At 40.2% G+C, this 13,493-nt stretch overlaps 1 protein-coding gene across 1 annotated transcript in view; it reads right to left on the bottom strand.

Moving 5' to 3' along the window:
- The window catches only part of LOC125384132 (mediator of RNA polymerase II transcription subunit 15-like), a 28,598-nt gene extending 19,249 nt beyond the window's left edge, over positions 1 to 9,349 (bottom strand). The window contains exon 1 of the mRNA XM_048402564.1: positions 9,170 to 9,349. Within this exon, the coding sequence (XP_048258521.1) occupies positions 9,170 to 9,349 (180 nt within the window). The remainder of the gene's footprint in view (positions 1 to 9,169) is intronic.
- Between the last annotated feature and the right edge of the window lie 4,144 nt (positions 9,350 to 13,493).

Here is a 13,493-nt window from a genome sequence, read left to right as displayed (position 1 = left end):
TTTGGGAGTACTATTCTGGTGAACTGGGAAATGGTTTACGACTGCGTATCTTTTGACAGCAGCAGAAATTCTGCTCGAGAACGCGACAGACTTGATTTATAATAAATATATGTTTGTTTCAACAATATCAGTAAAGGGTATCACTGGACTGTCTGATCAAGACTCCCTTGTCTTACTGGTCGCCGTAGTATGCAAACTGTATGCAAATTGTGTGTGTGTGGTGGGTGCTACATTGATGTCACCTGACCGCATGGCTATGGGGACGTGACAATGTCAAGGTCCCCAAACCTTGAAGCTGTTTTAACTCTACGACTGGTCAAGGGGGTTACTCTTATGTCCGGTCAGCTAAATAAGATATAAGAAATGACCAGAGAACACAGGAAAAGTCGCGGAGCGAAACGAAAGAAATCAGTAAAGAAGCGACACAGCTCATTCATCAACAATAAACATGGCGGCGTCCATCCCGATCGTCCAAGACACAGGAAGTGTGGTAAGAGAGTCATTGAGCATTGTCTACACTGACTACCCACAAATATACTAACCTCTACCGCAGTAGATTGAAACTACCAACAGGATGTAGCATTCTTGAAAAACTAACCAGGATTGAACTTTCTAAGCTTGATATCCTAGAAACAGATATTTGTGATGTACAAGCTAATTAAATCTCTAGTCCAGCTGCAGCAACAACTCCGATCTTTACCGATCTTTACAAGATAGTACTAAATACAAAAGCCGTTCATATTCATTCATTAGACCTGAAAAGTGGTAAGGGGAACCCTGAATAGGATATATGGTTTCAATCAATAACGAACTTGAAACCCGAGATGACCTGACTGTGAAAATCTGAGCTTGCCAGAGTCGGTGTTTGATCGGAAATGTAGATCAATGTATCACAATATGATCATTACTAATATCAAGAAACACCGTCTGTCAGCACAAATAGGACTCGGGGCCAAATGTCTTATTACTTAAGATAGGGATGAAGCCAGGTGTGGGAAGGAGTTGTAACAAACCCAACAGTGTTGGGGCGCAATGTCCACACAAGATGAAACAGTCCAGAAGAGAAGTACTTTTCTTACTCACCTGTGGGTGTGAAACCCATTTGAGATAACTGGTATCAAACATATGTATGAGATCGAATTCCAGGCTCGTGATTGGCTACTCCATGGTTATGACTTAAGGTCAGATTATGATGGAATTCTTTCCTGATTGTAAGTCATTGATAAGTCGCTCGTGCTTCAGTCGAATGTTCACCAACGCCTGTGTTGAGAGTTATGGTTTTATAGCCTTATTCGCTGGATGCAACAGCAACATATATGTCGCTCTCATCAACCCTCACTTAAAACATTCAAAGTACATCACGCACACGAATACACTTCACAGTTTTGAATTCTGTGGGAAATTCCCTCTTCTGTGATATCATTCATTTTAGGCAAAGCTAAATGACTGAATGTGAACTCTGAAAATAGGGTACTTTCTAAATCACCATTCACGGCGTTATTTACTGAGCGTTTTGAAATCTAAATATCGGATAGTTACTCGAAGAATTGAATTTCAAAAATAGCTGATGACGGGTATCTGTTTTCATCACTAATGATAATTCTGAGACGTCGCCAATAAGCCTAAAATCGTTTAGATTGTTTTGGAAAATACGCAAACACGAACGCCGGAATGTACTTGCCGCCAAATTGGATAGAGTGTTTATAAAATCACATTTCACGTGTACCGGTTATGAGACTCCAATTACATCGCGTATTTTTCTAACTCAGCTGCGATACATACATCATTAATTCCTAATACATTTTAGAATCAAATGACCAACGAGTGAGTGAGTGTGTGAGTGAGTTAATGCTTTACATCACATCGGCAATATTTCATGAAATATTTTGGTTATACATGAAATATACATATATTTAAACTTTATAAAAATCTGTCATCGAAGGACAGTATGATAACTAGAATATCATAGATAAGATTTAAAACTAGTTGCGGAACATTTAAAAGCATTAAGTATTAAGGAACAACACAATATAAAAATGGGCTAGAGATCGTCAGTAACTAAAGGGAGATCACCACACCAGGGACCACGGGGACTTACAGTACCTTTGCTTCCTGCATGGACCCCGGCAGGATTTATATCATCCCGTCAGTCACTGGCGATAGTTTACCAGTTAAACCTTATAATAAAATGACAAAAATCCTACGTTTTAAAATTCTGGCATGCATAACAATACTTTGAATGATGTGGGACTTACATACCCTCCAAATGACAAATGGTCTCTTTCACAAATACAAATTATCTAGATGAAATCAAGAGAAATAAATTAGGTGTGGAAACGAACGCCGTGCTCGGGAAAACTGTACTTGTTTGAAATGTAAACAAACCAAAATTCAGATTTTACACTGTGTAGCATTCGCTCCTATTTTGACAGACCCATTCGATTAATTGCTGCATACATTGTCTCACGTGTTTGAGAATATTCATGGAAAGAGTATCGTAGCACGAATTATGGAATTTGAGATACATTACAATAATAAGGTAAATTCAACAGAAATCGTGCTTCTGAAGCGATTCTGTCATATAACTATGATAACACCCGTGTTGTGTGTTCATATTTCGAGCAGCCATAAGTTGAGCTAAGTGATAAATGTCCTACCTAACCAGTTCAGTGATGTGAGCCACAGTGATGAAACATAAATTTCAGGAATGGTTTCTGACAACACTGGCAGCAGTAAAAATAACTTTACACACAGTGTGAATCGTAATGTGAGTGAGTGAGTATATCTTTACGCCGCTTTTTGGCAATACTCCATGTATGTCACGGTGGACGGTGTTCAGTGGACTGTCACACCTGTTGATATGTGTGATGAGAATGCTGTGTTGGTGAGTTGATGCAATCAAGCTGTGAACCTACAATCACTGTTTGTGATGACACAATGTTTGTGATGACACGATGTTTGAGTATGTTTCAAAAGATGACACTATTCTAATCACTAATGACACTAAAATTAAGTGTTGATTATTGAAAAATAGTCACGGTGTTGAATGATGCTATCAATTTAGGACAAAAATCACGAGACAGGCACATCATATGATGTCACGTCGTGAGGTAATTAAATGTTAATGTTTATTTGCCCTGTATGTAACAAAATAAGAATGGAATATCTACCCGCCTGGTCATTTTCAAGTACTGTAAACTACGGTTATAACGAACACGCTTATAACGAACTAACGGATATAACGAACTAACTTTTCATTCCCGACCATTTGCTGTAGTTATACTGTATATCTGCTTATAACGAATTACGGTTATAACGAACTTTTAATTAGTAGTCCCTTTGAGTTCGTTATAACCGTAGTTTACTGTATATCTATTAATAATTTTCAATGGCTACTGTCAAACAAAAAGTATAGCGTTCAACTACAAGTATTTTCATTCATTCAATTCTTTTATGTTACGTCAGTTGTTGTCTTGATACTCCGTATACTACTATTTTTGTTATTATAACTGTATGTCTATGTAGCTTACTTGTATATGGGCCAATGGGTTTTCATACAATAAACCATTGAATTGAATTTAATTGAGGTAAGTAGTGACAAACCATTAGTAACAACTCCGACAGTACCAAAAAGTGAGTGAGTGAGTTTGGTTTTACGCCGCTTTTAGCAATATTCCAGCAATATCACGGCGGGGGACACCACAAATGGGCTTCACACATTGTACCCATGTCGGGAATCGAACCCGGGTCTTCGGCGTGACGAGCGAACGCTTTAACCACTAGGCTATTCGACCGCCCCCAGTACCAAAGAGTCATACTTTTAAACTCCCCGATGTTAATAGTAAAGCTGAATTATCTTATGGAATACGATTGATCAATCAAAATATTTAGAACTCAAAGTTTGCTGTGGATCACCACTTCGAAAGGTTATTCGTGAAGTGTACATCTGTTGGAATAGCCAAAGCGGTATTTCGTGAAGACGTGTTTTATGAAAAAGTTCCGTTGCCATGTGCAACAAAAAAACATGTGACCAATAGTCAGCCAGACCCTATCAAAAGGAGAGTAGCTGACCAAAACAGAAACGTCCAAAAATCATGAAAACAAATTCATTGTTAAAAAATCATCTCTCAGTGGCGCGTATGTAATCCACGTGATGCGATCGAACCATGGTACCGTCGTCTCATGCTCCCAATAAGTGGCTGGATGGTTGCCAAGGGAAGACCGTTCCACTCTTCAGTAAGAACATCTTTGAGTTCCTGTAGAGTTGCCAGAAGGACAGAGCGTCGTGAGAGGGCGATCTGCAGTTCGTTCCACATGTGTTCGATGGGGTGGGGTCTGGAGATCGGGCTGGCTACTCCATGCGGACAATGGTCGCCTGTTCTAAGTGGGCACCAGCGACCCTGGCATGAAGAGGTCGTGTATAATTGTTAATGAAGAGTGACCCGATTGCACCAGTATACGGTCTTGTGCGCCACTAGAGATCGGGTCTTCTAGCTCTACTGATCCCACCCCAAATCACAATTGAGCCCCCTCCATAGCGTTCATGTTCGGTGACCGTAGAACCTTGAAATCTTTGTCTACGCAACGCTCGGGAACGACGCTCTGTGAAGTCTAGACAATATATCGATCCATCAGTGAAAAGTACTGGAGCCTGGTCCTGGTCTGTCCATCTGACGAGATCCAAACGCGCCTGCTTGTGATGTCGGGTCAGTGGGGTGTGAATCATGCGATTATGCGCACTATCTGAATAGAAACGCCATTGGCGTTCCGCAGGTCATTTCTGAATGTGGTGGCAGTCACGAAGGGATGACATTTTGCTGGTATCGAGAGAATCAAGTCTTCCTGTTGTGTGGTGGAACGCTGTCGACCACCTACATGTCGCTGATCCAAACATCTGGTATCTTTTCCATGCCCTGCTAAAACACCAGAAACGTTTGCAACGTGACGTTGTTTTGACCCAGTTTCAAGCATGCCTATTCATCTGCCTAATTCAAACGACAAAGTGCATCCAGTGTTTGCAATCCTGGGTAGCAAATGTTCTTGTGCTCACTGGAAATGATGTGAAACGATTCTGTCACGACACATCCAAACACAGATTTCATGCACCTTGTGCACATTGTACCCATGACTGCCTCTGACCGTTCATCATGAAATTAAGGTCACACAGGAGTTACCTAGTCATTGTGTACCGGGATATTAAATCTTATTTTTGTTATACAATAATTATTCTACGTGGACTTCGTAATAGTCTATAATACCCCGAATTTATCAAGTCGATTGGAGGTGGAAATATCTTACGTTTTGAGGAAACTAAAACCGATATACTCCATGATTTATATATTGAAAATTACAGGCTTTATATGCAATAGAGGGATAATAAATCAGTGAGACGTTATGTGGTCTGACTGTAGCCATCAAGGAAAAATACGCTCATTATATATTAGTTTATAAACAAAGTAATGATTTTCTTCTGGATTAATATTCTAGGGATCTGTTTAACGTTGATCAGGGCCTATTACTTAGTATTGTACATGTCCAACCTGAAGGATCACATTATATAACGGAAGGTAAGTTTGTGGTAATAGAGGAGTCCATGCCACATGCTCTCTCACTAAGTGACTCTGGGCATGTTGTCAGGAGAATTTACTGCAAGTACCATCGACCTTCCTGATTATTTATCAGCTGATAAGTACATATACACATGGATTAGATAGTGTGAAAATGAAAAAAAAAAAAAAATTCCGAATATGTTCTGGATACCCTTGAACACCCCCCCCCCCCCCCCCCCAAAAAAAAAAAAAAAGAAAGAAAGAAGAAAGATACAGTCAAGACGAAGGAAGAGTATATCCACACGGCCACAAGCTTATTGAAATATGCAAAACTCTCAATCTATGTATTTGTAATGGAAGAATTGGTAAAGACCATCGTCTTGGCAAAGATTATGTCATAAGCTCCTAGTCGTGTCTCCCTGCGGGATTTTGCAATTCTGGAGTTTCCCTATTATTTTCTGATGTTCATTCGCCAATATCCCTTTCCCAATGTCCCAATCCTGAATTAATTAAGTGATGAATGCCAGTTAGGGTATACCACCCAGAGTAAAGGGTAAACCAAGGAAATGTAAGATGATGTTAACAGATTCTGTAGCAATATTGATGTGAGGCTGATAAGCAATCTCAGTCATGGAGCCAACACAGCGAGACAAGACGCGATGACCTCACAAGCAATGTTAACTCCACAGCAAATGATGTTTCGTGCGGGGCCAAGCCACACTCACCTCTTTCAGAGTTACGCGTAAATCACTTGTAACGCGAGCAAAGAACATTAATTAATTACAAGAAAAATAAAACAAATTATATTCTCGTTATGAATCCAAGACGTGCAGGAAATACATGCACAAACACATTAAGAATTGAAAAATAGGCGAAATGCTTAGAAACAGTACACACTATCATCCTTAGGAAGTTTGGAAAATTGGGGCTTTGCATGTGTTTGTGATGGGTGCCACCGGTGGGGCAGGATACGCTCACCTTTTCGCGAACACCTGGTATCGTTACTTTTTAAAAGTGATTCATAAACACATGCTCATCATATAGTCGGAATCGTACAATCAACTCGGATATGGAAAGGGTTTTGTCATTTATTTAAAAAATCAACCCCAAACATAAATGGTGTATGGTGATCTTGGAAGGTATTCATTTCCCTAATTTCGCTAAATGTCCTATCAAGTTATCTAAATGTATGTGCACTTTTATAAAACAGCCTTCTATTGTTAATTTCACTGATAATTATTGCTTAAGTTATATCAAAACAACTCTTCACAATTGTGGACTATCATACGTGATAAACAATCCCAGACATTACGGAAAATAATGGCTTACTGCCACTGTAGAGACCAATATTAAACACCAATTTATACACATATAGTACAGTGATACAGCTTACAACTCGAAACAGATCTATTTTAAACTGTTAAAAATCTATCCTCACTTGAAAATTCTTGATAGATGTCAAACACTGTATCCTACCCATTCTATTATTTCGAACATCCAACCATTATCTACCTAAAGAAGTGGCAGCTGGAAAGATCTAATATGAGAAGAAATATCTTGCCCTGTCTGTATTAAAACAAGTCTTAACAATTGTGGATTATCATACGTGATTAACAATCCCAGACATTACGGAAAATAATAACCTACTGCCACTGTAGAGACCACTATGGAAGAACAATTTATACACATATAGCACAGTGATACAGCTTACAACTCGAAACACATCTATTATAAACTGTTAAAAATCCACCCTCTTTTGAACAATCTTTTTAGATGTCAAACACTGTATCCTACCCCTTCTATTATTTCGATGTTCCAACCATTATCTACCTATAGAAAGTGGCCGCTGGAAAGATCTAATAAGAAGAAATAACTTGTATGTGACACACCAACTATTGTCGATGAATTTCATTGAATTGTTTAATGTAGCGCTAATCTAGATCACTGTACATTCCCCCTTTCTATTGTAACTGACTTAACCTGTGTGAAGTCTTATGTTCGAACAATACATCGACAATATAACGTGTCTAAATTTATTGCAATTATAAATATTAATTGAGGAAGCACTGTAAAATTTAAAAGTTATTGATCATCATATATATGTTTAAATACATGCTCTTGTGTTTGGAGAATACAATGATTAATTAATTCGTTTTCAGTAACCCATCCATGCAGTTTTTACGCCCAATGGAATCTGATAAGTGAGTGAGTGAGTATGGTTTTACGCCGCTTTTAGCAATATTCCAGCAATATCACGGCGGGGCACACCAGAAATGGGCTTCACACATTGTACCCATGTCGGGAATCGAACCCGGGTCTTCGGCGTGACGAGCGAACGCTTTAACCACTAGACCGCCCCTGGAATTTGAAAAGGACTATCCCAGGACCGGAACGTTAGAGAGAATTACCTATGTAATAGAAACAAACTCAAGGCATCAAGAATCACAGTTACACTGAACAAGTACTGTGAGTTCATGCTCATCAAAGGTAACTCAACGACAATAACTCAGAACTTGCTTAGTATTGTGTGTGGGCAGTAGAGTTGCAATAAATTCTTCTCCCACACAACTCTCTTACAACCAGTGATGTAAGTGATTCATGTTTAACCGACTATTTTAAGTCTGTTGGATAACTGGGATAAAGACGCCCACACTGAGTAATGTAGCTTGCAGTCGCACATGTGTTGGTGATAATGGCATGTAACACAAGTGTCACTCAGTGACTCACTGACCACTTGACCCGTCAAGATCCGGGGTAGAATATGTCTTCAACAACCCATGCTTGCCGTAAAAGGCGACTTTGCTGGTCGAAAGAGGTGACTAACGGGATGGGGTGGTCAGACTCGCTGACTTGATTGATGCATGTCATCGTATCTCAGTTGCGTGGATCGATGTTCATGTATCAATCACTGGATTGTCTGGTCCCGACTGGATTAATTACAGATCGCCGTAATATAGCTGGAATATTGCTGAGTGCGGCGTTAAACAACAAACAAACAAACACTGGCCACATGTCAGGTTAATGTAAATCTCTCACACTCTGTTGATATCAGTCATGAGAATAGTATTATCAATACTCATCATACCGTAAATACAAATGATCATGTGAATTACGTAAATAGTGGTTGAAATTTGGACCACGATGTCCACGTCACTACAATCTTAATCTCTTATACCCCCATTACACCGGACGGCGACCTTTCTTCGACCGTTCTGCGTTCTTAAGTTTTGCGGGGCGGTCGGGTAGCCTAGTGGTTAAAGCGTTCGCTCGTCACGCCGAAGACCCGGGTTCGATTCCCGACATGGGTACAATGTGTGAAGCCCATTTCTGGTGTCCCCCGCCGTGATATTGCTGGAATATTGCTAAAAGCGGCGTAAAACCATACTCAGTCAGTCTTAAGTTTTGCCAGGTCGGCGCTGAAAGCAGAGGGGTCGCAGAACGGTCGCGTAGAGCGCACAAGGGAGGCAGAGGGAACGCTCAGCCATCGCCAAGAGCGCCACTGTCGCTGAAAAGTTTTGAACCTGCTTAAAACAGTCGCAGTGAGATCGCCGTCGATGTTAGTCGCTCAAGGGAGGCAGAACGGAGGCAGAGGCATCGCCATGGTCGCAGAGAGAACGCACAGAGGTCGCTGAATGGTCTTCATATGAATCTGTGATGTAATCCTGTTCACCTTGTGCCTTCTCTCTGCGTCCTCTCTGCGTCCTCTCTGCGACCTCTCTGCCTTTATTCGCCGACCACAACGACTCTTGTACGTCCTCGGCGATCCCTGTGCCTCCTTTCTGCGTCTCCTCTGCCTTCATAAAGCCACGTGTTTTACAGTATGTAATATATTTATATTGCCTGCTTTAAAAAAGCTTAACGACTGATGTTATTATATATACATTCTGGAAACATATTGTGCTGACTGTTCCTACGGATGTGTATTGATGCTTCAATAATTGGTGTTGTTTTACATTTAATTAGCGTTATATTTGAACTTCAAATATCTCTATTTTCTCTTTTTTTCATTTCAGTGTTCAATTTATTGTAAACTTTCATTTGAGTGTTCATTGCAATGCTTGCTATGCTTTTTCTGATTAAATAAAGTTTATTAAAGCATGTTTCACTTCACTTATTCTAAGAGTATGTTTCCATGAATTAATATGTTGGTAACTCAGAGAAAATAAATAATAAATGAAGACAATAACAACCGTTTCCAAATGTACAAAATGCTACCAATTTAAAACTCCATACCAAGTGTCACATAAATGTTCAAATCATGCGTTCCTGCCAAGGTACAGATCCAGCTGCACTGTTAAAATACAACTTGAGATACTGTCGTTGTTGTTTTCCTGCTCGTGTTGCACAGTTTGGTCCGACTATTTGATCGACATCACACATGTTTAGAAGCTGTCGCCATTTTCCAGGAATAAGGTTATGATTCTCATCCTCTGTATCAAGTGCTGCATTTTGTAGAGCTGGATATCTCGTGCGCATTAAATTGTGCAGACAGAAGCATGCTTCTACAACATCCTGTACAAATTTGTTGTGAGGAATACTTGAAAACGCTGAGCTAAAATGCCGAAAGCATTCTCTACCACGCGTCTACCACGAGAAATACGGTAATTGAAGATACGCTGCTCTTTAGTCAGTCCTCTTGTAGAGTAAGGTTTTATCATGTATGTCCTAAGAGCAAATGCGTCATCACTTAGAATGAAGAATGGAATGTTCATGTCATCATGTGGCAGAGGCTCCGAAACTGGAAAATTGATTGTATCGTCTTCAAGGCATTCCTTCAATTCAGATTCATTAAATATCTGGAAATCTGACATCGAACCAAACCCGCCAATATCACACCATAGAAGTTTGTAGTTAGCATCCACCAACGCAAGGAGCACAATAGAAAAGAATCCTTTGTAATTGTAATACAAGCTTCCGGTGTTTGGGGGACATCGCAGGGTCACATGTTTTCCATCAATAGCACCACATGCATGAGGTACATTCCGTCGGTTCTTAAAGTCATCTGCAACTGTCTTCCACTCATTGGGGTTTCTTGGACATTGGATAACTTCGTTCTTGTACACTTCTCGGATTGCTCTACAAACCTCAGGTACAAACACAGAGATAGTGCTACGTGATACACGATACTGGTATTGTAGCGAAGGATACTTGTCTCCTGTAGCAAGGTATCGGAGAGTCACAGCAAGTTTAAGACCAGGGTCCAAACTTTCTCTGTAATTAGTATTTTGTCTTAATATTCTTGGGCTTACTCTTTGAAGTATTTCATCAAACATTCTTGGTTCCATTCTAAGGTAATTGAATAATGAACCTTCGTCCTCCAAACGTAGCTCGTGCAACAATTGGCTATAATGTCCGAATTGGAACCTTCTTTGATGTGTCAACCATAGGCGAACCCACCAGGTTCTCATTTTCGTCTGTTCAGTTTGGGTTCCATCAAACCAATACTCATTTGCAGTAACAACAGTGCTTGATGACCTGATGATATGATAGCAATTTTCAAGCGCTGGTTGTCCATCACAAGTGACATCACCAGGAGCTGACACAGACTGATAAAAAATCGTCTGCAGATGAGACTTTTATAGTCAGGATGTTCAGCTGTCGCAAAGATGGCAGAGTCATCGCTGAAAGGTCGTTGAGCGATCGCCATTGGTCGTAGAGGGGTGGCAGCGCGGTAGTTAGTTGCAATAAGGAGGCAGAGGGGAGGCAGAGGGAACGCAGAGGAGACGCAGAGGAGACGCAGAGGGAGCGCAGAGATATCGCACAGTGAACGCCTAGGTCGTTCAGGGAACGCAGTGACATTGACAAAAGTAACATATTTAGTCGCAAAAGGAAGGCAGAACGGTCGTAGGAGCGATTACACCAAAAGAGAGTTTTCTTGAGTATGGCGACCCCACTGCGCTCTAGTCAAATATTAGGACGCAGAAGGAGCGCAGAGCGATCGCCGTTTGGTGTAATGGCCCCTTTAATGACAATCCAATCTTCGATGGTGCAAATCCTGACTTGTGCAATACCCGCCCACGTGCTAACGCCACCAATTTAGAAGCAGCTTCCGGTACACGTTAACTTTCAGTATCAGTGATAATAGTCCAAACTTAGGTACTTAAAGTATCACTGATAGTGGTGACGGACTTAATGTTGTACGTCTCGCAAGTCTTAATATGTGGTGTCAGAAAAAAAGACTTGAATTTACCGAATTTGAAAATTGGATTCACTCTTCTGATGTAATAGGACTTCAAGAAACGAGAATTGAGGTATTGGATAAATTACAAAGTGAAGGCTTTAAACTATATCTGCAACATAGAAAAGATGCGGGAAGAAGGTCAGAGGGTATTGGCTTTGCGGTAAAAGATCATTATTGTAAATACTAGGGCTGTTACGATTCACTCGCGTATTCGGTGAATCGAACCGTAACCATTCATGAATTGAATTCGTTATTCATGGCCACTAGAATCGAATATTTATGAATATGCTATCATGTATATTTACATACCCTATACCTAAAAATATCCATAACAACATATTATATGCATAGATTTCTTTCAATGACACTCTAATAATATTTAATTTGATAGTATTGTTTCGACTGGTCATTGTCGCATTTGAGCAGATACTAGAACCTGGATAAATGCAGTATATAAATGTATAATTTATTAATAATTAACAAACCATGTCAAATAAATTATGATGTTATTGTTTCACTGAATATAATAAACATTACATAAACTGCTGACTTGTTATTGTAATTGTGAATTAATATTCGTATTCGTTACCCTATATTCGTGATATGAATCGTATTCGCCTCATAGTGTATTCGTTGCAGCCCTAGTAAATACATATACGTCACTTATGTCGAAGCGGAAAGTGATTTGTGTATATGGTGTAAATTTTCAAAATGAATGTTTGGAAAAGACAGTGATGTGTATTTAGGAGCGGTGTATTTGCCCCGAGGAGAGTCACAATTCTGTTCAGACGTATGTGTGGTCAATTAGAACGTTCAATACTTCAGTGTTCTCTGCTTCTGAACATGTTGCATTATTGGCGGATCGTTATGGAAGAACAGAGTGAGTGAGTGAGTATGGTTTTACGCCGCTTTTAGCAATATTCCAGCAATATCACGGCGGGGGACACCAGAAATGGGCTTCACACATAGTACCCATGTCGGGAATCGAACCCGGGTCTTCGGCGTGACGAGCGAACGCTTTAACCACTAGGCTACCCGACCGCCCCAGGAAGAACAGAAACCTGTGCGATTATACAATGTTTGATAAACATAAGCTCGAAAAACTAGACATGATTATTGAATTGATATATGTTATCTCTTATATGTTTGCTAGCTTATTCATGTCTTAAAAATATTTTTTGTGACTATGATTTTCACGCTGTAGCGCTATGTTCATGTATTTTATACATATTATATTTATGATCATATGTGCCACCTCATAAATTGTACATAGCTGGTTGTAAATATTTAGTGGTATCATTGGATAGCTTATGTTCAGCGCTTCGTCTTGGTACTGATATCTTCCGTATTGGTGTAGTAGTAAGTTTGCTATTAGGGTTTTCCCTATGTTAAGAAACACACATCGTTTAGCATTCCTTCTACTGGCGAAGAGGTTGTCCTCTCCGACGTCCGCGTCAAAATCATGCGTCCACCAGACATCACCCACCTGAAAGTCACCACAAAGGTTACGCCCTCCCCAGACTTCAAAACATCTCAATGTTGACACTGCTTTAACATCAGAAGTCACTAAAAATGAAAACCCAACCCTACTACGATCAGCAGCTATCACCACAATTCCAACTACCTGGGACAGCTGGGCCCATATCTACACTGATGGACCCAACATCCTCTCAACATCACTGCTGGTTACGGTATCCATATCCACAGCTCCAAACCCCAGGCACATTCGGTTCGCTTGCCTGATGGTCTGTCAGTATTCACGG

The sequence above is a fragment of the Haliotis rufescens genome, unplaced genomic scaffold, assembly GCF_023055435.1.
Source record: "Haliotis rufescens isolate VD_foot unplaced genomic scaffold, xgHalRufe1.0.p SCAF_27, whole genome shotgun sequence".
In the NCBI taxonomy this organism is placed as follows: domain Eukaryota; kingdom Metazoa; phylum Mollusca; class Gastropoda; order Lepetellida; family Haliotidae; genus Haliotis; species Haliotis rufescens.
Note: the sequence above shows the minus strand (reverse complement) of the source record. Positions and strands in the feature narration are given on the sequence as shown.